The sequence below is a fragment of the Taeniopygia guttata genome, chromosome 1A (genome assembly GCF_048771995.1).
Source record: "Taeniopygia guttata chromosome 1A, bTaeGut7.mat, whole genome shotgun sequence".
Taxonomy (NCBI): Eukaryota; Metazoa; Chordata; class Aves; order Passeriformes; family Estrildidae; genus Taeniopygia; species Taeniopygia guttata.
In genome coordinates this window covers 62,076,491-62,102,662 of record NC_133025.1, presented here as the reverse complement: position 1 = coordinate 62,102,662, position 26,172 = coordinate 62,076,491, and the positions used below count along the sequence as shown (strand labels likewise).

The window sequence follows — 26,172 nt, the reverse complement described above, 5'->3', positions numbered from 1 at the left end:
TTTGAGACCTTCCCTTAGGATTCATGTCACTGCTCAGTAAGCACCCCTGGGTGCTGGCAGGAAGCAGTGCAATACCAAACTTGTTGGTGACCTGGACAGGTGGCCAAAGGCCTTTCTGGACCAGAGGTGGCAGGAACCCTGCTCCTGATTCACACTGCTGGGATTTCTGTGGCTTGAGTGGAGGCTTTCCTCAGCTGTGAAGGGATGGGAGAGGCAGGGTGAGCATTTCTCCCCTTCCCTTGCAGGTGGGTGTTCCCTGGCATGTGGCTTTGGTCCCCTGTGTCACCGTAGTAACAGCAAGGCGTCGTTTCCTGGCAACTGTCAGGGTTGCTAAGAGAAGAGTCGGCAGCTTTGGTAGATGTGACATCTCTGACATCCTCCACTCACTCGACATTGGGATGGGCTTGACGGAGAGAAGATGACCCGGTGGCCAAGTCTCATCTCCTTTGACCCGGCTGAATGCTGGATTTCAGAAATAATTACAGGGTCCATAAAGCAATGGAACAGCCTGTCTGGGAGATGGGGAATGTGGATCCTGTTGTTTGCCATGCTTGCCCCATTCAATAACTACAAGTGACACTTCCTGACCTCTGCTAGGAGATGAGATGAGTTCTGGGAACAAAAATCATTCTCAAGGTACTGAGTGTTATCACTGGTCTTTGATGCTCTGGTTCTCCAGTCCATTCCAGAGGTGCCTTCACTGAGAAAGCAACTTTCCTCAACCTGTCTGCTCTGCCAGCACTTCATTCTTAAAAGACTTTTCTTCCCAAACCCACTTGTCCATGGGGTGAAAGCTGTGGCTGGGGAGTGGGGCATGTGTGAGTGTGGGCAGGGGAAGGAGGAGCAGGTTCCCTGAGGCATTACTCCAGCTTAGCTCGGTGGAATTCAGTGCAGTTGTACCAAGGCAAATGTAAAAGCAACACAGTGAGGGATTGATAAATCCTATTTGCTCGCATCTGCCCACTCGGAGGCAGAGCTGGGACATCACTCACTGCTGCTGCGTGCCAGAGCATGTGCAGAGGGAGTTGTTGTGCCCTCTGCAGTGCTCAGGAGACAGATGGTGGAGCCCACCCATTCTCTACAGAGAGGAGGATTTCTGCAGTGCTGTGGTGCTGGCAGACTATGCAATAGCAATGTTCTTACATTTCACAAAACTGATGGGTCTCAGAAGTGACATTTTACCAGTGCTCTCTTCTAGAACCTTTTTTTGTTGTTGTTGTTCCACAGCTGCCTGCACAGCTTTTGGCACAGCACTGATGGGGAATAGGTAATGCTCTGGCTGGACCAGCTCTGCCATTTAGGGTGACAGTGGGACTGCAGGGAAGAAATAATCTCAGCTGCTGGGGTGCTTTTAGGAGAGGAAAATCAGTGAAGTGATGTTCTTATCCCTTCTAAAATTCCAGCAAACCTTCTGTCTTAGCACAGTATGGGAGAGCTTCTGTTGGCTGGGAGTTGGGATATGATAATCAGATTAATGGAGATGTCTTCTCTTCCCTAAATGGAAAAAAAAAATTGATTTAGTTGTACAAGTGGGGCTTGTGACAAGAGAATGAAGCTTAGTGCGATTTTGCAGAGGTGATCAGAAATCTTGGGGACATTCAGAAATGCTCAGTTTGCCACCAATTTCCTGCAGCTGACAGCACATTTGCATTGACCTTGGTGACAGCGCCAGCCTGGCAAATGAAAAGGACATGCATCACCAGGAGGAGAATTAAATTTGCAAGGAATGCTTTGTATTTCATTTTCTGTTATTGCCATTTTTATCTGTCCTGGCTAATCCTTGTGTGCCTAGAAAGCCTGCCTTAGTGTTCCACTTCCTGCAGCAGGAATGGTGTCTGTGCTCACAGCAGGGGTGGCTTTCTCCAGCTCTTTTGTCAAACGCTGTCATGGACCCCTGAGCTCCTCGTTTCTTTGCCAGCTGTGGGGTGTGTGCAGCTCACTGATGTGGACCTTCAGGATTTATCAGCTCTGACCTGAATGGTGCCTGTAAGAGCAGCATTGCTCCATGGAATCTGCTCCCAGTTTAGCAGATTCCAACAGAGGTTCTTCTGTGCTGGACTAAGGAGGAAAGTAATCTCTTCTCTTGCAGCTGGCACTTCAGAGATTTTCATCCCTCTGTCTTACGTAAGCATAAGAGCATCATAGGCGCAAGAGGTGTGGGTTACAGGTGTGTGAAAGGTGTATCACATTTCACAGCCATTATTTCATTTATATCACAGAAATGTGATATTAAAGATATGTGATATTAAAAAACTACCCTTTTCTTGATATTTAAAAAAAATGTACAGGCTTGGCATAATTGTCAGTGCAATAGTGACACTGTGGGTGCATGCAGACGTGATGACTGTTTTCTTCTTCTCCTCCCTTCCTTTTTGGTTGTACAAAACATCACTGCAGCTCGTTTTTCAGGACTGTGTGCTCGTTATTTTGCAGTGAGTGCTTCTGCTCAGAAGTTTCTACCTGAAATATCCTATAAGGTGAAGTTGATCCTTAAAAACCAAGAACAGTCATCTCTAAAGAACTGGTGCGGTAGTCTGAGCAACCTAGAGCTGTTTGGAGTTGCAGAGGCTGTGCATTCCTGAGTTGTGGGGGAAATAAATGATTGGATACCAGACGTGAGTCCTTGGCTTTTGGAGCTGGGCCAAGACAACTTCCTATAATTACAGCGCAGTCATCAGGGGCGTGAGGACAGCTGGACACGACCAGGTGATCCAGAGACGAGGAGCAAGAGGGGGCAGAGGGAGAGGGGACTTTAGAAGGGATGCTGTGACAGGGAGAGCCTGGGCTTCTCTGCCCCTCTCCTCCCTGGCGGACTTGGCAAGGTCCCGGCGAGGCTGCCCGTGCATCGGGAGGCTGTTCCTGCGGGCAGGGATGCGCAGTGCCCGCGGAGCTGGGCACGGCTTTCTGCAGCCAAGGCTCGATGACTTTGCAGATGCTGGCGCTGAGCCGGGCCACGATGCGCTCCCGGCCCTGGAACGAGCCACTGCAGCTCCCAGCGGAGCTCCTCGCTTTGCAAAAGGCTTGGGATTGATGCAGCTGGCTGAGGTGAGGATGCGTTTGTGTTGCAAAGGCAAAGGGAATGTTCTTTTGTTCTCTGTGGAGACAGAGGAGCTTGGGAACCATGAGAAAAATGGTACCAAGAGCTCAGTGGGTAGGAGACGTTTTGTAGCAGCATCTCCATCTCCGTGTCCCCAAACATCAGGGAAACCTGAGCACAGCAAAGTCCTTTTTTTGGCAATATCCAGCTGTCGCTGTCGAGGCAGGATGGGAATGAGAAGACTTTGATTAGAAGGCTGCTGAGAGTAAAACTCCGGTTTATTCAAAATACACCACTCTTTTACACAGAGCTTCGTGAGGACCAACTCCATTGGTCCTGAAGTGAAAACAAACCACTGCATTGGTGCAAAGTGCTTGATGCACAGTGATAGAACTTAACTATAAACAATGTGAATAACAAGAGAGATAGAGAATTATTTACATTCTTCTCTAGCTTTTTCCTAGGCTTCTAACTGGCTATAAACTCTCAGTTTCTTTCTTTGACTGAATCTGAAACCCACATCCAGCAGCACTTCTTCTCTGGAGAAGTTCAGAGTTCTTTGCAGACAAAATGTCAGGGCTTCATCTGTCTGCTCCCTCCCTCCTAGCAGCTGACAAGGCAGCAAGTACCTTAGTAATGAAGGATTAACTGTGCACTCAGATCTGTGTGCCATCCCCACATCCAAGCACAGTCATACCCTGAGCATAGGAGAACATGCTCACAGAGTAAATCCAGGTCAAGTTTCAGGCTGCTGGCTTAGCTGTGGCTGTGACTTCTTGAAGCTGGAGTTTGGACTTGCTTAGCAACAGTAAAGCTGTGCTGCAGATCCAAAAAGCAGGACTGGAAAGTGCTGCTCCTGACCTCCCATCTGAAGGACACAGCTCCTGAGCTGGCTGCCACCTTTTGTTTCTCAGTTATGATCCACAGAGAATCATCATGGAACTCTAGAATGGCCTGGGTTGGAAGGGATCTTGAGGATTATCTCATTCCAGCCCCTGCCATGAGCAGGGACACCTTCCATTATTCCAGTTTGCCCAGAGCCACATCCAACCTGGCCTCAGACACTTCCAGGGATGAGCCAGCCCCAGCTGCTCTGGGAAACCTGTGCCAGGGCCTCACCACCCTCACAGGGAAGATTTCCTTCCTGATATCCAGTCTAAACCTACATTCTTCCAATTTGAAGCCACATGCAGCCTCCAGCAAAAGCCCTCTGGCATTTCACCCCCCTAGCAAGGCTGGGAATGTGGTAGTTGCTGTGGGGTGGAAGAACTAGGAAGGCAGGGCAGTAGAAGCCTGTTTTGAATCCGTGTTCTTAGATGCCAGCCCTAGGCCAAACCTAAGGAAGGGGACATGGTGTCTGGGCAACATGGGAACAGGAATGGAAATGAAGTCTGGGCCTTTTCTTTTTACATGTCTCACTAGCAGTAATCCTGTAAGGACTTGGAGTTCCCTCATCCCTAAAAACAGCATTTCCAAGCCAGGCAGTGCTGAATATGTCCTTGCTTTACTTGCCACAGGCACGGAGAAAAGATCCTGAGAAAAACAGTAGCTCCTGCTGCCAGCTCTGGAAGGCAGCAGACTTCTCAGATGTCAGGCAGATCTGAAACATCAAAGGGGCTTCTCCTGAGCTAGCTGACCTTTTATTACCCATATCCTTCCACTAATACCCAGCAGATTATCTTTGCCTTGTTTTTGCTGCTGTGTCCCTGACCTGTGGAAACCTCCATGCTTTGAACATGCTCCATGATGGCAGAGAGGTGGCATTTGCAGTGACTGCTCTGCTTCAGGTGGCTCCTCTGTGACTTTTATTTTGGATTTGTGTGACTGGAATTGCCTCCAAGCGTGTGTCACCACCCCCACACCTCCATCTGATCCCAAGCTATAGGTGAGCAACAGCTCAGCAGACACTGAGACCCCTCTCAGTGGGGTTTAGCCCCAGGGGAACCCTGAATTGCTGTGAGCACAAAGTGGCTGTGCTTACACACAGGATAAGCTGCACCTCCAGACCACCCAGGACAATCATTTCCCAGTGGTTTTCCTTCTCCTTTCAAGTCCTGCTGAAATCCAGGGGAGTGCTGTTGGAAATGGGTACAAAAATGGTGGTTTTGGGGGAAGATGTTGCTGGTAGCTTCTGGATGTAACCATGATCATGAGATGAGTCAGTGAAGGAAAGCCAGCACAGAGGAGGGAGACCCTGTGCTTCCAAGCACTGCTCTGCTGTGTCTCAGATGTCAGTCACTGTGAAAAACGCCAATCACTTGGGTTTTAACCTTTTAAAAGTTTAATAATAACAAAATGGTTATAAAAATAATATTGCAATTAGAGTAATAAAGTTTAGAGTTAGGACAATTACAAGACAATAAAAAGCAAAGAATTATGGACAGCCGGATGCTCTCGGACACTAAGTCACAAAAAGCATGCCTTATGACCAAAGGAATCACCCTTAAAACAATACACTTATTGCATATTCATACATCCTTCATGCTTATGCACACATTCTATTCTAAACAAGAAACTCTGTCTGTTGTATGTCAACTGTTTCCTTTAATCCCCTGGCATCTTCGAGTCTGAACAAGGCCTGAAGGAATTAGCTTCTTCTGATAAGAAGCCACAAATTCCTCTCCTTTGGAAGATTTAGGTGTTCTTCAAAGCAAGTATCTCATCCCTAAAAAAAACTTCCCCACATACATAGTCTCTATTTTAACATTATGTTGGAACCTAAAGCTATATTTAACACACTATGTAAGAGAATTTATACAGCATAACTTTCTAACATTACACATATAATATTCATTCTAATATTCGCGAAAAGCCAATCATAAAATACGCATTTTTCACAGTTACTGACCCTGTCACAGGGTTCCTGTGGAGATGCAGGATGCTGGCACACACAGGCTGCCTCTGCCTCTGCTCTCTGGGCTGGTTCTGCTTTCTCCTCCCTGGGTCTGCTGCTCTGGTCCTAGACTTTCTCCAAGCACTGCCTCCAACTGGCTTTTTGCTGCTCTCAGCAGTTCTTCTCTCATGTTAGAATCTGCTGGAATAACTTTTACTGCATGAGCAATTCCTGAAATGTGCACTGAGTTCATCCTTAAGGCAAAGGACAGGCACTAGCAGAGAACCACCAGATTACCACCAGTCCCTGCAGGGAACGAAGGGCAGAAACTGCAATGTGTTGCTGAGGCCATTAGGAAACCTGGTTTCCTAAAACCTTTTGTTTCTAGGGGAAGAAGAGAGTGAAAAATGTGGCTGTGCGGGCCTTGGCATGCTGGACCAAACAGTGAGGGTCAGCTCCACTTTTCCAGAGCCAGGACCCTGGAGGACTGTTGCATTCACTAGCTATCATGTCATGGTGTGGAAACCAGTGGTTTGAGGCTGTGCCCGCAAAATTACATGTCTGGTTCTCTCCCAGAGAAAGTCCTTTTGCAGCCCTCAACATCCACACAACTTGCAGCCTTCCAGCACATGGAGGGAACCCACAGGAAAGATGAAGAGACTATTGACAAGGGCCTGGAGTGACAGAACAAGATGGAATGGCTTCACACTGACAGAGAGGAGGTTTACATTGGATATTAAGAGTGAGTTTTCCCAGATAGAAGTTAGTTTTTAATGCTGGACTAAATCCTTGAATAATGAGGTGAAGCCCTTCTACAGCATCTTTGTTCCAGGAAGGATGGTGAGGTGCTCTACAGACAGCAAATCCATTATTTTTATTGTCAGCAGAAACACAGATAACAATGGATTAGTTACCTCACTTTTGCCATCTTGTAAAGAATCCAGGAGCTGCTGGATGAGACATAGAAATATCAGGCAAAGCTGTACTTGTAGGCATGAACTGCATGAAAATTAGCCTGTTAACTTGGCCTAGTCCCTTAAATATTATTGAAACAAAACTGGAGCAATCCAGTTGGATCATGCAGTGAGATGTGTGATTTATGAAGATGAAACCAACTCAGCATCATCTTAATGACATGCTATTAAACATACATTACTAAATTTGATATGTCCAGGAGCACACTGCCTGAGGGCCTGCATTTCCAGCTAATTCAGTGGTTTCCACTCTTTTTCAAACATATTTCATCACCATAGAAAAAGAGAAGAAGCACTGTTTGGAAGGTTTCTCTGATGGCTACAGATAAAGGTAAAATTGAACAGCCATAGCTAATATAATGTCATCTCACAGAATCGTGGAATACCCTGAGTTAGAAGGGACCCACAGGGACCACCAAGTCCAACTCCTGGCCCTGCACAGGACCAGAGCCAGGCACAAGCATAGAAATGTTTAGACTTTGCCTTCTGGAGCAAGGAAGGGAAAGAAATGATGTAAGACTTCCTGTCCTTCATCTACCTAAATTTCTGTGAGGTGACCTTTCCAATGCTAATTAAGTTGAGTCAGAGTCTGAGCTGTGACAGGAATAATTTTTGAATGAAAAAAAAAAAAAAAAAAAAAAAAAAAAAGCAATAAACATCTAGACACAGTTCTGAAAGCGTAAATTGCTCTCCCTGATGCAGAGAAATATCTGTCCCCGAAGGTAAATGTCACCAAACAGTGCTGGATTCCTGTCCAAGTGGCAGCTGCTGACCATTCTGGGAATGTGACTACCAAAGGTTCAGCAGCTGCCAGCTTGGCCAGTTTGTTTCTGCAGCATTCAGGCAGCAGCTTAAGTTGGCCTCTCTCAGCAGAGCTCATTCCAGGGACTGAGGGGTGGAAAATCCCTTGTCCATTACATATCTCCAGCTCCACAAAGTTCCATCTCCTCCTGAAAAGGGAAAGGTGTCCTGCACCCCAATTTCTACATAGGAGACAGCACTTTCCTGTGCCCATAAGATTTTGCTCCAAAGATCACAAACCTCACGGAATGGTTCGGGCTGGAAGGGACCTTAAAGATCATTGTGCCCCAACCCTGCTGCCATGAGCAGGGGCACCTCCCACTTGAAATTCTCCCATGCTCTTTTCATGGGAATCATGTAAGGAGAGAAGCTGATAATTGCTTATAATTGTGGCTTGCAGTTTTCACGAGCAACAGCCAGCAAGGGGAACGAGCAGCTGGTTTATTGGTATGGGAAATTGGAAAACCCATGGTGTGCACAGCACTCTGCATCCAAGCCAGGTGGCATCTGGTGATGCATCAGATGACACCTGGAGGACAGGGGAATTTGTGAGGATCACCACAGCATCCTAGAAAGTGCCCTTGGGCCTGCACAGAGGACCTGCTCCATTCCAAAGCCAACTGCAGCTTCTAGGAATGATATAATCATGTGAAGGGAGACCAGGCTTAAATTACCAGGTCAGCAGCCATCATTTAGAGGAGGCAGCTGAGGTGTAAGCAGATAGCAGCAGCAGGGTGAGCCAGAGTTCACCTGGGTTACAGGGCTCTGTGCACAGCATTAGCTGGGTTTGTTGCAGAGCAGCTGGAGGGATGGGCAGCTAGCAATCCCCTGCAGAAGTGGGATGGCCAAGAGGTTCTGTGTCTGAAGCACAGCAAGAGGTGATCAGTCTCTAGGGACAAACTGTCAGAGTTGCTGGGTTGGGTCCTGGAGAGATGCACAGCAAGGAGGATCCCTGCAGGGCAGCGTGTGGGGCTCTGCCCTCAGTGGGATGTTACAAACATTATATACCAGAAACTACCTGTGCTATATTTACAATAACGTGCCAATATCTGTCACCTACGTTGGACAGTGTGTCCCCAGACTAAACCAACAGAAAAATGCCAACACCACAGTGAAACATGGAGGGCATGAAGAAGGAGAAAAAGGAAAAGGCACGCTTAATTTCCTCCATCTTGTCCCCTTTGAACCCCTAATCTAGAAACTTAAAATTTTACTTTTGCACCCGTGCCACACTTAATTATTACTTATATCAAACACTCAGAGCTGGTAATTCATCCTGTAAGATTGAAAACTCTTTTTCATGGACAGAGATCAGAGACAGTGTCTCTGGGGGCTCTGTACAGGGAGGTTCCTGACCCCCTGCCAGGGTCCCAGACCTTCCAGGGCAGCCAGAGGGATGCCCTGGATTCCCACATTCTGGGTGCTTTATTTTGTCAGTACAAAACCAGAGCACTGCTAACTGGTGATTCATGGCAGAATTGACAGGCTCGGTGACTCACCTCCCAGTAACACTGGTTTCTCTCCAGGGTCTGTGGGTTTGCTGAAGACATCTAACTTTCAGGTGGGTAAGCTTAGGTGAGATGAATCTTATCCCAGGAAGGCAATTTCTGCTGCCATCTCTTGCCTTCCTCTGCAAACATCTCCAGTGAGAGTGACTTGTGAAGAAATGTGCTCTTCAGGATGAAGCAGCAGCTCTGAAATGAATACTGGGAAATGTCAGTGGCTCTGCCCGCGGACCCATGGCCAGCTCGTAAGAAAGTAATTATTAGACCTGGACTGGGGTCATGTCACGAGTAGAAAACCATCAAGTCTCAGTGCTCAGCTTGCTTTTACCCACAGAAATTCATTTACAGAGAAATCTCAGGGTTTACTCTGAAATCCACAGAAAAGTTGTCTCTATACGAGCAGAAAATTTGCCTCTCAGAGCAAACCAGAGTGATCAGGTAGCCAAATCTACATGAAAGATAATCAGACCAAAACAATTCCCCCCCCCCCCCAACACAATATAAACAGAAGTATTGTTTTGGAAATACCCATCTCTTATGATTATTTTAGAATAAAAAAGTATTTCTCTCTATGCCTTGGTGCATAGGTGAGGTACTTTTTCCAGACCACCAACACCAGTGAAGATGTCAGATGTGCTATACTAACAAAACAAATGCACAAACACACTAGATGTGAATATTTATTCCTGAATTTCTATTTATTCCTAACTTGAAACCAGCTGGCTGGGTGTCTGTTCAGTAAATCCCAATCTAAGCAATGTTACACAAAAGATTAGTCCGTGGGTTTTAAAGAGAGCTGAGGAAGGTTGCTCATATTCATAAATGTTTAATGATTTGCTTATTAAGTGTTTTCTCTTATTAAACTGCTGAAAAGTTGCTTCAAATAACTTGTTCTGCCATTGGCAGAAAGTTGTCTTCAGAAGCTGAAATTAAATACATAGAAACTTTACAATCATGGTGCAGATTTGTACTCACAGTACTGTCATGCCGCTGACATAATGTGGATTTTTCCAAACGTGCAGCACATTACAGACCTCTAGTGGTAGGAAAAAAAAAAAAAATCTAGCTTAGGATCCAATGCAGAAACGGAAAGCAGGAGGAGAGGAAATTCGTGCATGTTTTTCTGGCTCATTTGTTGCCACCTTTACCAGGACTGTACTTGCCAGAAGCAGCAATGATATTAGCAGTTCTTGCCATGAACAGATTGGCTTTCTGTAAGGATCCCTAAGAATAAAACAGTAATTAAACCTCGGGGAGTTGCAAAGGAATCACGTCACTTTTATGATGCAGCTCTGCAGCTGTTTGACTGTGTATGGCCCTTCTATTATTGACTGATTCACCACAGGCACAAGGAATCTGAACTGGAGGAGTCCCAACCACATTCTTTTTCTGTAATAAATCGAGGGGGAATGGCAGTTTTTCTCCAGTGAATCACCCATGCTGTTTTCAGAGAATCCCAGAATGGTCTGGGCTGGAAGGGAACTTAAAGATCATCCAGTTCCAAACCCCTGCCTTGAGCAGGGACACCTTCTACCAGACCAGATTGCTCAGATTCCCATCCAACCTGGCCTTCAGTTCATCACTTTGAGAACAATACATAAAATCCAGCCAAAGTCCTGCCCAGTAGAGATGTTGCCATTTTTTTCTGCATGGAGGAGTTTGTTGCCTCAGTAAGGATTTCATGTCTTTTGTCATGAGTTACTTTAACTCAAGAGGAAATCTTCTATTTCACACATAGAGATTCAGGGCGGACCATGACAAAACTGAATCTTTTTTGCTATTGTAAATATAAGGCAATTTCAGGAAGGTGTCTGCTGTTTTGCATGCAGTAATTGCTTTAGAGGACAGAGATCAGAACACTCTGTGCTGCCTATTGGCTCCAAAATCCACCATTGGAAGTTGGAAAGTCGAACTGCTCATTTTCTGGCTCCTATAAATATCTGCTCTATTTGGCTTCCAGATCACTGGGAGCAGATGTACCAGATCATTAGAGGAGGAAAGAGGATTTTGCATCCTCAATTTTTATTGCTGTCATAAATACTTGGTTAGTCACTGCACAGGGAATGAGACTCTGCAGAGCCTGCAATCTGCATGTTAGACACGATCCAGTGCTTTGCAGGCATGAGAAGGAGAAAAGCAGGAGCAGGCAAAATTGGAATAAAAGGTGAGGTGGAAAGAGTTGGGGATACATCATGGACTGCTTGACCACCACATGTCAGCAATTTTTCTGGTGGCATAATTATGGTGAAAGGTTTAATGGTGAAAAGGAGCCATACTAATTTCTGTAGAGAGGTGATGAAAGCATGGAACCATCCCAGAGGGATCCAGGTAAGTTTAATTTTGTGTCTACAGAAGAAGGGTGATATGCGTATCTGCCAGGCAAACAAACAAACAAAAAAAAGAAGAAGAGTTGTCTTAGACTTCCAGAATCCCCATGCGGCTGACAGATGTTGGAGTGGTAATTCTGATGATAAAAACAGAATACACGTTATTTTCTTTCAACATCAGAATTTGAATTACAAGAAATTCAATTTCAATCACACTCTTTCCTACAGTATGAACCCCAGACATTTGCAGGTGGCCTGCACAACGTTTGTGCACCATTTAAATGTCTCCAGCTTCTGAAGCAGCATCTGTTATAACTGGCATGTTGGATCAGCTGAGTGCACATAGTGGAGGAATATCAGAAACTAGAGGGTGAGGGGGAAAAAAGGGAAAAATAATCCCTTCTCCAATGGCAGTGGATGTTCAGTGGCAAGTTCTATTATATGCTCTGTGGTCTCTACCCCACGGCAGAGACTTGGCAGATTACAGAGCCACAGAATGGTTTGGGGTTGAAAGGGACCTTAAAGATCATCTTGTTCTCCCTAGAGATGGCTTTGGGGCAACCTCATTGTGGCCTTGCAGTGCCTGAAGAGAGCCTACAGGGAAGATGCAGAGAGACTCTGGACAAGGGTCTGGAGTGACAGGACAAGGGGGAATGGCTTCACACTGACAGAGAACAGGGTTAGATTGGATATTAGAAAGAAATTCTTCCCTGTGAGGGTGCTGAGGCCGTGGCACAGGTTTCCCAGAACAGCTGTGGCTGCCCCATCCCTGGCAGTGTCCAAGGATGGGGCTCAGAGCAACCTGGGATAGTGGAAGGTGTCCCTGCCCATGGCAGGGGGTGGAACTGGCTGATCTTTAAGGTCCCTTCCATCCCAAACAATTCTGTGGTTCTGTAATCTGCCAAGTCTCTTTTGTGGGGTTCAGAGCAGCACCATGACATAGCCTGTGTTTCCAGATGAGAGTGACTCCCTGCTCCTTGCCTTTCTCAAGCATTAGAACAGGTCTCCCTTGGTAATTTGTACTTTTAGTAAACTCTGGTTGGAAGCAATAGCAATCATAGGACCAAAGAGCAAAAGCTGCACAGTCTAGAAACCCTCAGGATTGTTTTACTGCTGGTACTTGCTATTGATAATGATTTTGTGGCAATCACCACTAAACTATGCTGAAGACAGACAGGTTTTTCACTGGTTAATATATTTTTAAATCTCTGATGGGGTTATCTGAGCTGTCACACATTCTACATGACTGAGTTCCTTATTACTGTGCCTGTCATTCATGTCCCTTTTTTCTTGCCAAGTCATTGAATGAAAAACCCAATTCACTTCGGCACTAAGAGCTCCCCTAATACTATTTCAGTGAAGGAGCAATGTTGGGGGTTATTTTTCTACTGAGTTCTTGCTGAAAGTGGAAGCCCTGAGGCTTTTGTGTGCAGTCCCTGCAGAGCTGCCCCCACAGTTGTGCTGACATTCATCAAAGGACACCCATTCCTGGAGTGTAAAAGTAGCACATTGCTGAGGACATCTCTCCATCTGCCAGCCGTGCTAGTGAACACCTGCAACAGCACCACTGGGAATACTTCAGAGGGAAGGTTTTTAAAAAATAAAATATATTTAATGGTATTAAAAAAAAAAAAATTCATTTTATGTGAACAATGAAATAGTTTGCCCGAAATTAAATCTGTGAAAATTCACTGCAGGTGATTATTTTTTTACCAGGGTAAAAAACATTTGATGGAAAAGTTTTATGTCTGTAATTCTGAGTCTTATACATCAATATAAATAACTAAACAAACATAGTACTTAACTTATCATACCAGATGGATATAATAAAATCTAGTCCCATCTACATGTGACAGATAGAAAGGACTGGTCTGATTTATCACTTCCATTGATTCACACAGATAAATCATTGAACCTTTTTTAGGACTGGGGCACCAAAAATATAGAAATGAAACCTGATGGTTCATGAACAATTAGAAAATTTCAAGGAAAGGTGTTTATAGGAAGCTCTACAAGAAAAAGAAAAAACAAAAAGAAGTGTGTAAAGATCACTATAATTGTAAAGTCCACACTAATTGTCTCCCTGACCCTGGGTCAGCAAAAAACCCAATATGCTACCAAAGGTCAGTCAAACCCTCTTCTAAATTAGATTGCCCTTCTAACCCCCTGACCCCACAAATTCAAAACCTTCATCCTAAGTCACCTTTCCCAAAAATATTTGTTTAAATTTTTCCATTGTTTCCATAAATCATAAAAACACAGTAGCTGTCCAGCAGCATCAGCATGTGATGCCTTTCAATGAAAAACTCCCAGCACATGATCTGCCTAATTCCTAAAGCTGCTTTGAAAAGCTAATCTTTGGTGCTTTACCCTTCTAAAAGGTTTGTCATGGATCTGGTGACAGACACAATGCCATGGTATGAGAAATGGTGCTACCTTCTAGTTTATTTGGAGTTTGCTCATAATCTGTGCCCAGTGGGGAAAGAAGAGGATATATCCACACTCCAGGTGGCCCAAGGTGACCAAGCTGAACCCCATCACTTGGCTTTGGGCTGTTTCTTGGAGGGCGGGGGTCCAGGGTCCTGGTTCTGCATAGGTCCCCCCACATGGGACTGAATCACTGCAACTCTCTGCATTTTCCCTTGGTGCAGTTGCTGGAGATCGCTTGGTATCTCTCCAAACACCCCTCCAAATATTCTGCTGCCATTAAAAGCAGGAAATGTGACTCCCCCAGGGACACAGGCTGGATATGAGGGGATGTCTCCAGCTGAGTTTTCCCTGCTGTGAGTGAGTGAGTGAGTGAGTGAGTATGAGTGAGTATGAGTGAGTGAGTGATGTTCCCACTGTTCTCTGCCCCCTCATTTGGTGCTCAGGACCTATTTTGAGCACACAAAGGGCTCTCTGTCAGCCCCTTGTGCTGCTCTGAAGGAGTGCTCCAAACATGCTGCTTTCCAGCCGTGATCCCTCCTCTTCTACTCTCTGCAAAGCTGTCCTGGCGTGTCCTGAAGAAACCTGCAGAAGAAATGCTGGCCCGCTTCCCACTTGGCCGGGCCGGGCACTAAAGGTTCACTCCTGTGGAATCCCAGGAACCTTCTGCATTCCTTTCCCTCTTCGTTCCAGTCCCCTAATCTGATAAACAGTGTGGGGAGAGGCAAGAGAGGGAGGGGGAGGAATATGTGACATAACCTCTTATTCGGGCAAAATTGCACGACAACCCTGCGGTGCCTGCGCATCGCAGCGTCGTTTTGGTGGCCGCTGCTGGGAGACTGAGGAAGAAGAAGGTCTGAAGGTCCACCAGGGCTGTGGGAGACCTGGCAGGGGATGCACACACCTCCCTTGTGGAGAGGAAAGCCGAGCGCAGCCTGCAGCTCCTTGTTTTGCCAGCTCCACGGGATACACCTGGAGAAAAGGATGCTCGGATGCGCTGCTGCGGTGAGTCCGCTCCTCATTCCTGCCTTTTCCCGAGTTTGGGGGGAAGCAAGGGGAGTGGAATGAGTGTGGATTTTCTGGGGGACTTGTAACCGCGTGGAACCCCCGCGGGGTTGACTCAGAGCCCGCTGATAATCGCCGACTAATCTGGGTGCTGGCAGAGTCCACCCGCATTACGAGGGCTTGTTGCTCTGGGTCAGGATGGGTGTGACACGTCCCGGGGGTCTCCAGTTTTGTGCCAGAAGAACACCCAAAAAGGAGGCTGACTGCAAGGATTAACTGCAGGAGAGGAATTTGGGGGTGTCTGTCACCAACACGGTGTTGGGAGTGGGTGTCACAGTCTGTGAGGAGGGGTCAAAGGAGAAAATGTGCTTTTCTCAATGCCAGCAGGAGATGAAACTGGGAGGAAGATGTCCCTGGAGAGAACTGGATCAGGTAGCTCAAGCTGTTGAAACTAACTGCAGAAAAGTGTTTTCTAGGAGAACTTCTAAGTGCCTTTGAAAACATCTCCCTACTAAAGGAAAGAAGGGAAGAGGAAGATCGTTATAATACGTATGAGTGTTCTACTTTATATACTATATTACAGAATCTATACAAGATAAAACAAAATTAATGTATAATAATAATTTCTGGGGTCTCAGAAAACCAAACAGCCAGCTCTGTTAACACCTCTGGAGCTGCAGTAGTGATGAATGTATCCCTAGCTGCCTTCCAGCACTGGGAATATCCAATACGACCTGCAGAAATGTGCAGTTGTGACACTTGGTGTGTGTCCTCACGTAAATGTCATGCCCACACTGCTTTAGGAAAAATTTCCACGTGACTGATTTCCCAGTGGTACTGGCAGTTCCCTCCTGGATCTGGCAGATCACATGCAGCTGCTCAGAGCTTTTTTTAAAGGTGAAAACTCCATGAAATATCAAAATCAGGAAATTAAATAATAAGTCATTTAAATTTATAAATAAATAAAATCTGGAAGTTTAGTAGCTAATCATTGCAAGGGGAAGGGGGGTATTCTCTTTCTTCCTTTTTTAAAGGGGACTTTAATCCTGGTCTAAAAGTTAAATTTTTAGAAAGCAAAGTGCTGTCCTTTCATTAGCTGTAGTTCTGAGCCTTTGTCTTAAGAGCCTCCTCAATCCTGACTCAGTCAAGTTAATTTCTTCGCAGAACTTGGGATGGCTTCAACTTGGCAGAAAACTCAGGAATTCTACAACTGGATTCTTGAAAGTGGAGGTAGGTAGAGATGCTGTCTAAAATGGGAATTTCTGCATAAACAGCATGATCATGAAAACCAAGCCTAGAAGGAATGCAACCCTTACTATACTAGCCCACATTTTCTTCACTAAGCACATTTCCATTTTTACTTCTCCATGATCACAAACTTCCCTTGAAATATATCTCATTGACCTTCCAGTTGGATCACAGTAAGGAATGAGGGGATTTCCCAGTGGGCTCTGACAAGACACAGAACTTGGGATTGCCTGTTGAGTCTGGAGTACTGAAGGAAGTGATTTTTTTTTTAAATGCATTTCCATGTGTCATGGGAAAGCTTAGTTGACCAAAGAGTTAATACTTCGGAGTTTAAACTCCTTGTGATGCCAGGAAAACCTGTTATCAAATAAAATATTGGCAGTAACCACTCCTCAGTGCTTGAGATTTGACAGCTTGCAGTGAGGAGACGTCAGATATTCAATAATTAAAGGCTCAATTTGATCCCAAAGGGCTCTGATGTATCTCTGGATGCAAAGAAAACCCACAAAATGCCATGCAGGCTTGCAGGAGGAGGACATGGGGCCTGATGTTCAGACTACATAATGCTCAGTAAATGTTTCAGGACTAGAATTTCACAAGAGAGTGTAAATTTGGATTCAGGATTTCTGATGAACTGCTAAATCTAGAAATGGAATATCAGAAAGCTCCTGACACAGCCCATAGCAGCCATCAAAAAGAACTCCCATAGAAGGGAGGGGGATTAACAGAGTTGTCCAGACTGGTATGACATTTATAAAAACATGGAGTTTGACAGCAGTGATTGCACAGGAAAGGAAAGCAGGTATGGTACCTGGGATATTTTTGCTGATATAACATATCCTGGTGATAGCAGGATTAGGAGGAGGTGGCATGACAGAAAATCTTTTGAGTTTTCCTTTGCTGTAGGACCAAAGAGCTGTTTCAGCAGGGGTAAGTGTTTTGGCATTCCCAGTGAATTCATGCTTTTTAAGAGAGCCCACTCTATGAGATATAAAAAGGAAGGAGTGGAGAATTTCAGATATCCACACCCACAAATTGGGCTAAAACCTTTGTGCTAAAGCTTTTTGGCAGAGTCAGAGCAGAGGGACTGAGGTGCAATTTTGCAAAGACACAAAGACACCAGTTTTTTTCTGCGGCGAGTGCGCCGAATGGAATTAACGAAACACAATTAAACACATCCTCCCTGTGCTGTCTGGAAGTTCCAGCTGTGGCTTTGTGTTTTGCTTCTCAGATCCAAGGACAGACTCGTGGCCACTGGTCTACTCCCCACTTCCAGTCACCCTGGTCTTCACCTCCTACCTCTTCATGGTGGCGTTGGGGCCATCCTGCATGCGGCGGCGGCGGCAGCTGGAGCTACGGGCTCCGCTGCTCGCCTACAACCTGGCCATGGTGGCACTCTCCAGCTACATGTTCTATGAGGTGAGGAGGCAGGATTGGCTCCTAGGTAAGCACCTGAGAGGGGTTTCAATTCCAGAGCCTCCAGATTCCAGGGTTTGAGCAGCTTTTGCTGATGGACTCTGTTTTGCCACAAGAGGAGAGGTATTGTCAAGCTGTGCTTGATCTTCTCCCATTTCTCAACCCCTTTGCCATTCAGGAAATTAACATGGGATTTCATTCATCAAGATGAGAATTCCCCATTAGGCACAGAGTGTGTGGAGGATGTGGAATGGCCTCCTTTCACCTCGAGTCTGGCTGGTGGCGGATCCATCTCTGAGGATGAGAACCACTGGACTAGTGGAAGGTGTCCCTGCTTAAGGCAGGGGGTTGGGTCTAGGTGATCTTTAAGGTCCCTTCCAACCCCTTAACATTCCATGATTTTCCAAAGTTGGCAGTTCTCTCCAGGAGTGCCAAGCACTCTCTATCTTCCTGCTGCTGAGAGTGTTAAGAACATTTTTTTTTCTGCTTGTTCTTAATGCATAAGCCTTTCTAGAAGCCTGTTCCCCCTAGTTTATGTAGGCTGCTGAAAATTCTTTGAGGGAACATGGCCAGATAGGTTTCAAAAACATTCTGATGCCAACAAATATGCCCTTTTAATTTGTATCACAAGTGTTACATTAACATTAATTGCTTTGGGATTTTTTTTTTTTTTTTAAACAAATGCTGCTCCATCTGAGGACAGGTGTGTAAATTGCTTTTCTGTGCTTGATTGTTCAGTTATACTGGTTACTTGGTAGAGTTTTTGGCTTTCCAATGAAGAGGCAAATAGAACCACCTTGGATCTTTGCAAAGGAGAACAGAGTCTCTCAGAGAGACTCGGAAGCCTAGAATTCAGTATTCTTGCTGAAGTAGTTTTGAGCCCTCCAGTTATTACACAGAATTACAAATCTTCCCAGGCCAAATTTGCTTTTTTTGATATTTCAACCAGGATGTGAAGTATTTTGTTTTAGGTTTTTACTCTTTGCCCATGGATTTTCTGTCTGTAACTGTAAGACTGAGACCCTACTACCTTAGCATTAACATGCCCATCTTTTTCGGATCAGATGGCATTGAAGAGAAAATTTATTTCTCTTTGCTTTTTGTTTGTTTCAGTTTCTGGTCACTTCAGTCTTGGCCAACTACAGCTACCTGTGCCAGCCAGTGGATTACAGCCGGAGTGAGCTGGGAATGAGGGTACAGTTCTGGAGAAAGCTTGCCTTAGGCCCTGCCCTCCCATTGCTAGGCAGATTCTTTTGCTCATAAACAGCAATTTGCATGGCTAAGAAGGCTTTGACTCCAGTTTGTTGCTGCCTGTAAATCTATTCCACTAAATGATCTGCTTTGTTTGTTGTGCTTTGCTTTAGTTCTCTAAAATTAATCATCTCAGTCAACTCAGCCATCTAAGTTTGCTCTTTGACCACTGCAGAGAGGGTGATTTTACCAGCTGAAGTACCAATATTGCAAATCTATTATTGAAATAGATGTGATTCTTCACATGAATTATAAGGATTCTGGGTGATCTCTTCCAACAAGAAAACTGATTTTTATATCTTCTGCCTTGCATGACAGAAATCTCACTCAACTCTTCTTTTAGCAGAGGGGTTTAGCTAAAACTATTCCCTGGTTATCACTGGGGTTTGGGTCCCAGCAGCGTCAGCTCGTCAGCTTTCCAAAAATGATGCATGAGTCTTCTCTCTTTGAATTTGGATTTGAATTTGGAGTTACAATGCCTTGCTTTGAACAGATGCAAGCATCATATTACCCTTCCAGTTTTTCAGAGTGTTGCCATCTGGATAAAATAAATAAATAAATAAATAAAACCCACACCTTAATTTCCCCCCCTTGCTGCAGACCCCGGGTGGGCAGGGATACAGCGTGGTTGAAAATGTGTTGATTTGATTTTGGGTAAAGCTCTAACCGCCGTGCCTTGTGCTGCCCAGCAGATGGCAAGAGTGTGTTGGTGGTTCTTCTTCTCCAAAGTCATCGAGCTGCTGGATACGGTAAGGAGGGCTCAGATCCTCAGCGGGACCGGGTCTGGACAATGATACTTCTTTGTCAGAAAGTGCCAGAGCTGATGTCCTGGGTTGCTCCTGTATGGATTCACTGCCTGTCTCCATCCCTTTGCTGCACACACTCCTTCCCCAGCACCCTTCCTGAGGCTGAGCACAGTGCTAGGGGAGAGGCTTTACCCCTGGCTGCTGCCAAGTGGGTCCCCAAAATTTTAGCTGCTGGTGCCACACAGGTTCTGCTATTGCCTGGTTGGCTGGTTAACAGCAGGGCAGAAGAAGAGCTGGACAAGTCCTGGCATCTCTGCTGCCATGGATTTTCCTGGAACTCTGCACTAAAGGTTTGTGCCCTGGGAGAATTGAAAGTCCACCTCTTTACAGCTTGTCTTCAGGTGTCCTTCTGCAGTGTAAATGAACTAAGTGACTGGACAAGGCCTCTGCTTGGCCAGCAGAAGACAGCTGTGTCCTAGCCTGAAATTTCACAGCTCTTTGGGGTGTAAGTTAACTCACTGAAATGTGAATAAACATGTGGATCCTTCCTAGGCCTATTGCCAGGGTTTTGGCCGATCCCCTCTCTGTTTGCATCAGCAACAAAAGCAGCTTTTTGCCAGTCCTGAGTGCCTAAAAAGCAGATTCACTTTTTGTTGTGTGTGTGTATGAATGTGCATGGTGAAATGCCATGACCTGACAATTATTCATCTGGCAAAACCATTCTCTTTATAAATGCAAATTCCAGGAGGGTTTCGCCGTTCAACACAGTGGATTTTCTGTGGGTTATTGTCTGGTAGCAGTAAATATACAATCTATGTCCTGAAAAGGAGCAGATCCAAGCAGCTGTGAATTGTATGGAAGCTCAGTCAGAGTCTCAGACGTGTCCTCTTTGGCCTCTGGGCCCTGAATCCAGACATAAAAATATTTGGGGCTTTCTGGAAGAAACTCTGTCTTCCAGCTCCCCATATAAGTTCTATTGCATTTCCCCAGTTTTTTGTCAACAGCAGAGAAAATGGGTTTGGGAGATTCAGACTCATCATTAGCTATTTTTATAAGTTTTTACTGTGAAATTTTTGTCTAAACACATTGACTCGAGGTTTTCCTTTGCCTGGCTTCTTTCAGGTTTTCTTAATTCTGCGCAAGAAACAAGAGCAGGTGACTTTTCTGCACGTGTACCATCATGGCTCTATGCTCTTCAACTGGTGGTCAGGGGTCAAATACGTGCCTGGAGGACAAGGTATGCTTGTCAGAAATGCTGCTGCAAGAAAACCTTGTGTTTTGCATGGCTTGTTGAGGTAGCACTAACAGTGCAGATGGGCTGACTGGCAGGTAGGAAGCTCACCTACTTCCAAAGGTGAGAAAGGTATGTCCATTTCAGAGGATCCTATCTGCTTATCTCCTGGGGCTATTTAGGCTGCCATGTTCACTGCCTCACCCAGAATAAGAGTGTGCTATCAGACTGGGTCCAACGAGAAAAAAATAACATCCCACAGAAGGTCTGTGTATATCTCCTCCCAGAGCAATTCTCCCTCACTCACCAGTCAGAGGCCTTGGGGCAGCAGCCCAGGTTCTGGCTCTGTTTCCTGCTCTGGCTGTGCCCATTTCTGGGCTGTATCCAGAACCCTGCCCATTTTTATTCAACTGGAAGAGAAGCATCTGGGTACTAAGCCACTCTAGGTAAGCTCTATACAAGATGCTGGGGCATTCTTCTTTTGGGAAGTCATTTTGGCTACACGGCCTTGACACTAGAATGGTGCAAAATGCTTAGGTCAGGTGATCAAAGCCTCTCCTCTGCCTTTGAAGCCCTTCTCTGTCTCTGAACACTTGATACCTGTTGGGTTTATCGTGAATGCCCCAACCCTGGCCGTGTTCAAGGCCAGGAGAGTGTGGGAGATGTGCCCTGGGGGTTGGAGTTGATGGCCTTTAAGGTCCCTTCCAACCCAACCCAAGCCATCCAATGATTCTGGATGCTGAAGGAAGGGGGAAGCTGATGTGCTTCCACAGTCTCCTGCTTTTGCATGGGAAGTACGAGATCCCAGGTGGAATGCTCATGCACAGAGGTGGGTGTGGTGTATTTTGGAAGCATCATCATAGTGGCTGTGAGCCCTTCACACCTTCCTTAGCCTGGAATAGCCTTGTTCACCCTCACTTCTTCACTCCTCAGCCTTCTTTGTTGGGATGCTGAACTCCTTTGTCCACATCTTCATGTACGGCTACTACGCCCTGGCCAGCCTGGGACCACGGATGCGCCGGCACCTCTGGTGGAAGCGTTACCTGACCATCCTGCAGCTGGTAATTAGCTCCAGGAGATCAGCCATGCCCTCCCACAGCTCAGGTGTGATGGCCCCTGCTGTCTGTCACCTCACTGCCTCCATCTGCTTGCTGCCCACCGAGGGCAGCATGTCCCCAGGTTTAGTAAATATACAATCTATGTCCTGAAAAGGAGCAGATCCAAGCAGCTGTGAATTGTATGGAAGCTCAGTCAGAGTCTCAGACATGTCCTCTTTGGCCCCTGGGCCCTGAATCCAGACATAAAAATATTTGGGGCTTTCTGGAAGAAACTCTGTCTTCCAGCTGCCCCTATAAATTCTATTGCATTTCACCTCATGTGCCACTCCGAGAGGTGAAGCCACGGGTGACCTGCTCCAAATGCTGCTTTCACAAGGTTAGCAGGGGCCTTCAGTGACCATATCAAACTCATTATCCACAGCTTTGTAATGGGAGGGAAAGAGAAAAATTAACAATTGGGTTCCTCCCTTTTATGTTGTATATGGAGCACTGAAAACAGAGCTTGATATGGAGAGGTGAGAGCAGTGGTTCAGGGAAACTTTGAATTCTCAATAGGGCAGCAGCAGATTGGGGAGCCCTGATTCAGTTCCTTGAGAAAGGGAGGGGGTCTCTAACTGCAGGCAAACAGGCAAGTTAAAGAGAAATACGTGAATTTTACTCTTTCTCCAGAAATTCCCTTTGGATTTTCTTTCCCTCATCTCTGATGAAGTTACAAATCTGGGGGGGAATACCATGTTTTTTCAAAGATACAGCATAAATGCAATAGTCCAGACAAGGACAATGGTTGTAGGAGAGACTTTTCTGCTTAAAGAGAGGTTCTGCAAACCAAAAGTATGCAGTTACAAGGGAAGACGGAGAAGATAAGTGTAAAATATGTGCAGTGAAGGCTGCTCCAGGATTTTCACTTAGCCTGCAAAGCAGAACAAGAAAGCATTGCATGAAATAAAAAGGTATTTGTAATGCAAATTATAGCACAGGAAAAAAAAAAATTAATAGCTCTTTGGTCGGTAGAACTCATTGCTTCAGGGTATTGAGACAGGTGACTTAGTGAAATACAAAAAAAAGTATTAATATTGAATGTTAAAATTAATAAAGGTAATATCTGTGTTTCCTCTCTGCAAGTTAAAATACAAATCAAAGTAATTATGGGTATAATAACTTGATTGCCACTGGGGAAGAGGAATCTTCCACCTTCAGTTTCCATATTCCAGCATCTCAGTTACTGCACTATGGCAGAGAAATGGGCCAAGGGCAGGAGAGGCTGGATTGGTTAAACCTCCAGGTTTGATGGACATCTTTCCTGCTGGGAAAACACTGCTAAACTTGAAAGGAAGGTTACCAGGGATGTCAGGAGAGGCAAGCAGGTGATCCTGTTGAGGACATTGCTAGGATGTTGTAATAGCTGTGATGGTCTCAATGGCCAGCTGAGATGAATCTCATATAGGTTTCCTAATCTGGCTTCTTTTTTCTACCTCTTCCAGTGCCAGTTTGTGGCCATTGCTGCTCATTCTTCCTACAACCTCTTCACGGAGTGCCCGTTCCCTGACGGCTTCAACACCGCAGTCTTCCTCTACATCCTCAGCCTCCTGGCTCTCTTCCTACGCTTCTACTATCACACCTATGTCAGGGGAAAGCAGGAAAAGCTGACTTGATGGAAATCAAAGAGGACAGAGAGCACAGCCTGATGAACATGGGCGTTCTCTGCTGCTTGTGATGTAGTTTCAGGAAGAAAATGTATCTGGGAAGTGTGTGTGAGGCTCATGTCTTGTCTTCAAATATCCCTGGTGAGGGAGAAGAAAGGAATGATGTAAACTCAGAGATTAAGGAACTGAGGAGCACACTTAATTAAGATGAGGCCAAGCTAGGCCAAGTAATCACCAGCAAAGCAGGCTTTGGGACATTTGCAAGACAAGGTCTTTTTCCTGTCCATCTTTAACTTGGTGTCCAAGGTCTAGCAGCCAGCTACAACTCCCTGCTTTATTTCTTAGGCTGTAGAGGGTTTCTTTGCATCCACAGAATTATCTCAGCTTGGTGTTGTAGGTCAGGCAGGGTCACGTGCCTCCAGCCTGGAGATCAATGTCCAGGTAGCAGCAGCAGCCAGGAATCCATAGGGACTGCAGGTGGGACCTGCATCCCACCCTGTCCTGCTAAGGAAGCTCCTACTAGGCCTGGGGTGGTCCTGATGGTTTAACTTCTTATCAGTATAAGCAGCAAGGAAATTGAACATTAGTGGACATTAGGTTGTCTGGCTGGGCAGGTATCTTCACTGTCCTGAAATTAAGGAAAGTATTATTAGCATTTTCATGCTAATAAGAAACCAGTGCAGTAAGTCACCATGTCCCATTTTCTGGAATGCTTATTTCCCTTTGGTTGCTCTCATACCAATAGAGTATTTTAATGCAGGAAGATACTTGGTATTTCTCCTTGTAGATGCCATAATTGAACAAGAAAGAATAGATTGATATTCCCTATTAGTAGATTTTTTTTCTCCAATTTGTTATTATTTTTAATACTGTTATTTTTAAATTTTGCTTCTTGTCAAAGAGTTTACCAACACCATAAGCAACCACCTCCACTACCTAATTGTATAAGAATTAATACAAAATGTATAAAATCAATTCCTTGGGTAGCACAAAGCTGCATAGCTCTATTGATTTTAAGACATCACTAATTGACTTATTTTTCTTTTTTCTCCTAAATCAATTACAACTGGAATTTGGCACTTATATTCATCTGCAGATTGTTAAATACTGTTAAAATTTTGATGTGGTAGTACTTTGAAGATCCTAATTAAACTACCAAGTGGTAATTACTGATTGAATCCTGCTCAGGTGATTAAAACTGGTACTACAGAGCAGTGGTATTTTGTGAAACACAAAGGCGTTGAAGGAGAGGGTTGGAATTGGTGACATGATGCAGTGCCATTGCCAAGCCAAATCCACCTCAAATAAAAGGAAGTCCAACTCCATTGGGAATGTCCAGAGGACTGGAGCTGGCCTGAACCTAGCAAATGGATCTATCCCAAAAGACCTGTGTGCCCTACACCAATCTGGAGTCGAGTGGCTACAAAAAAATAAATTCAACTTGTTCCTCACTGCTTTGTGTTCGTACCCCAATCCTTTCCTTCAGTCCCTCCACACACATATGGAAGATATAACAATATTCTGGCATTCCTCACCCTCCTGCCCTTCGCACACAGCCACAAAGGACATGTTCACACTGTCACAAGGACACATCATAAATGTCTTTTCTTTGATTTGAGCAAAGATTATCTCTGATTGTCACTGTTGAGTATGAGAATCACTGCATCTGTGCTACTTGGTTTTCTTCATGCCAACTACTTTTCCATGCTAATAAATTAATAAATAGTGACACTTTGGCATACTGGAGTTGTTCTTCTGTCAGAATTTTAACTAGCAAATCCTTGGGTGGGTCCTTCATTCCTCCCTTTGTTTGGAAAGACAAGAAAACGGGATCTGCTGTGTATCTAACATATTCATGTGGAAGGTTTCCCCTGGGGGTTCTCCAGAGCTGAAGACTCAGTGCAAGTAAAGCTGTTTCATTACTCCAGTCCACCTAATGATTCATTTACTGCCCTCTCCTGCTTAAACCATCAGTACCTTTGGCCTCCTAATCTTGTGGTAGAGCATTTCCTGCAGCTGGCTAAATTATCTGTGCTCACTAAGCAATCTAATGCTCTTTTTCCTATACATGAGTAGGTTTCAACCTCAGTTTCCCCTCACTTTAATGTTTTCAGAATGTAGTAACTAAGTTCACTCATAATTTGCACCAGAATAAGCACAATGTATTTTGATTTTCTTTGACTCATGATGCTTAAAAATTGAGCAGGAAATGAGCACGAAATCTGAATGAGATTACTCCTTGCTTTTCCACTCTTAAAATACATGAATTTCTAAACATGCCATTCACCTGTTTTTTAAGGCAGCCTATGCAGCTTAATTTGTGTTTATGTGTGACAAAGCAATGGATTCTGGAGTGTCACTGGCCACATAACAAAACATGATGTACAAATCTGTCACCTGACAGCTTGAAGTGACTGTTCACCTAAATCAGACACTGCTGTCACCACTTGTTCTAGACATGAAACCTTTGATTTATTCCTGTCCCTCTTCCTCACAGCCTGAGTGGCCTGATCTTAGAATGAGTAAGAGCTTTTTGTTAGTGTGACTTTGATGGCACAGGGTGAAAATGAAGTATTTTCAGTTGACTGATAAGGAGGGATTGAGTTTTCCCAGAAACATCCTGCTTTCCATACAGGAACAGACATCGGCATGGAGCACAGCTGTTACAGA

General features: G+C 45.1%; 1 protein-coding gene across 11 annotated transcripts; it reads left to right on the top strand.

Annotated features, from left to right (window-relative positions):
• On the top strand, window positions 1-25,243 carry LOC100232706 (very long chain fatty acid elongase 4-like). 11 transcript variants are annotated; one of them, XM_072923683.1, is made up of 9 exons: window positions 2-14,909; window positions 15,294-15,341; window positions 16,074-16,139; window positions 17,389-17,576; window positions 18,687-18,750; window positions 19,517-19,573; window positions 20,693-20,807; window positions 21,735-21,862; window positions 23,341-25,243. In XM_072923683.1, the coding sequence occupies exons 1-9, from the start codon at window positions 14,897-14,899 to the stop codon at window positions 23,403-23,405; spliced, it is 744 nt and encodes a 247-aa protein (XP_072779784.1). In that variant the 5' UTR covers window positions 2-14,896; the 3' UTR covers window positions 23,406-25,243. The 11 variants fall into 11 exon arrangements, with proteins under 11 accessions (XP_072779779.1, XP_072779784.1, XP_072779777.1 ...); XM_072923676.1 differs by having other exon boundaries at window positions 3-14,909; window positions 15,297-15,341; window positions 18,687-18,767; window positions 19,514-19,573; XM_072923674.1 differs by having other exon boundaries at window positions 3-14,909; window positions 18,687-18,767; window positions 19,514-19,573.
• Window positions 25,244-26,172: the final 929 nt, after the last annotated feature.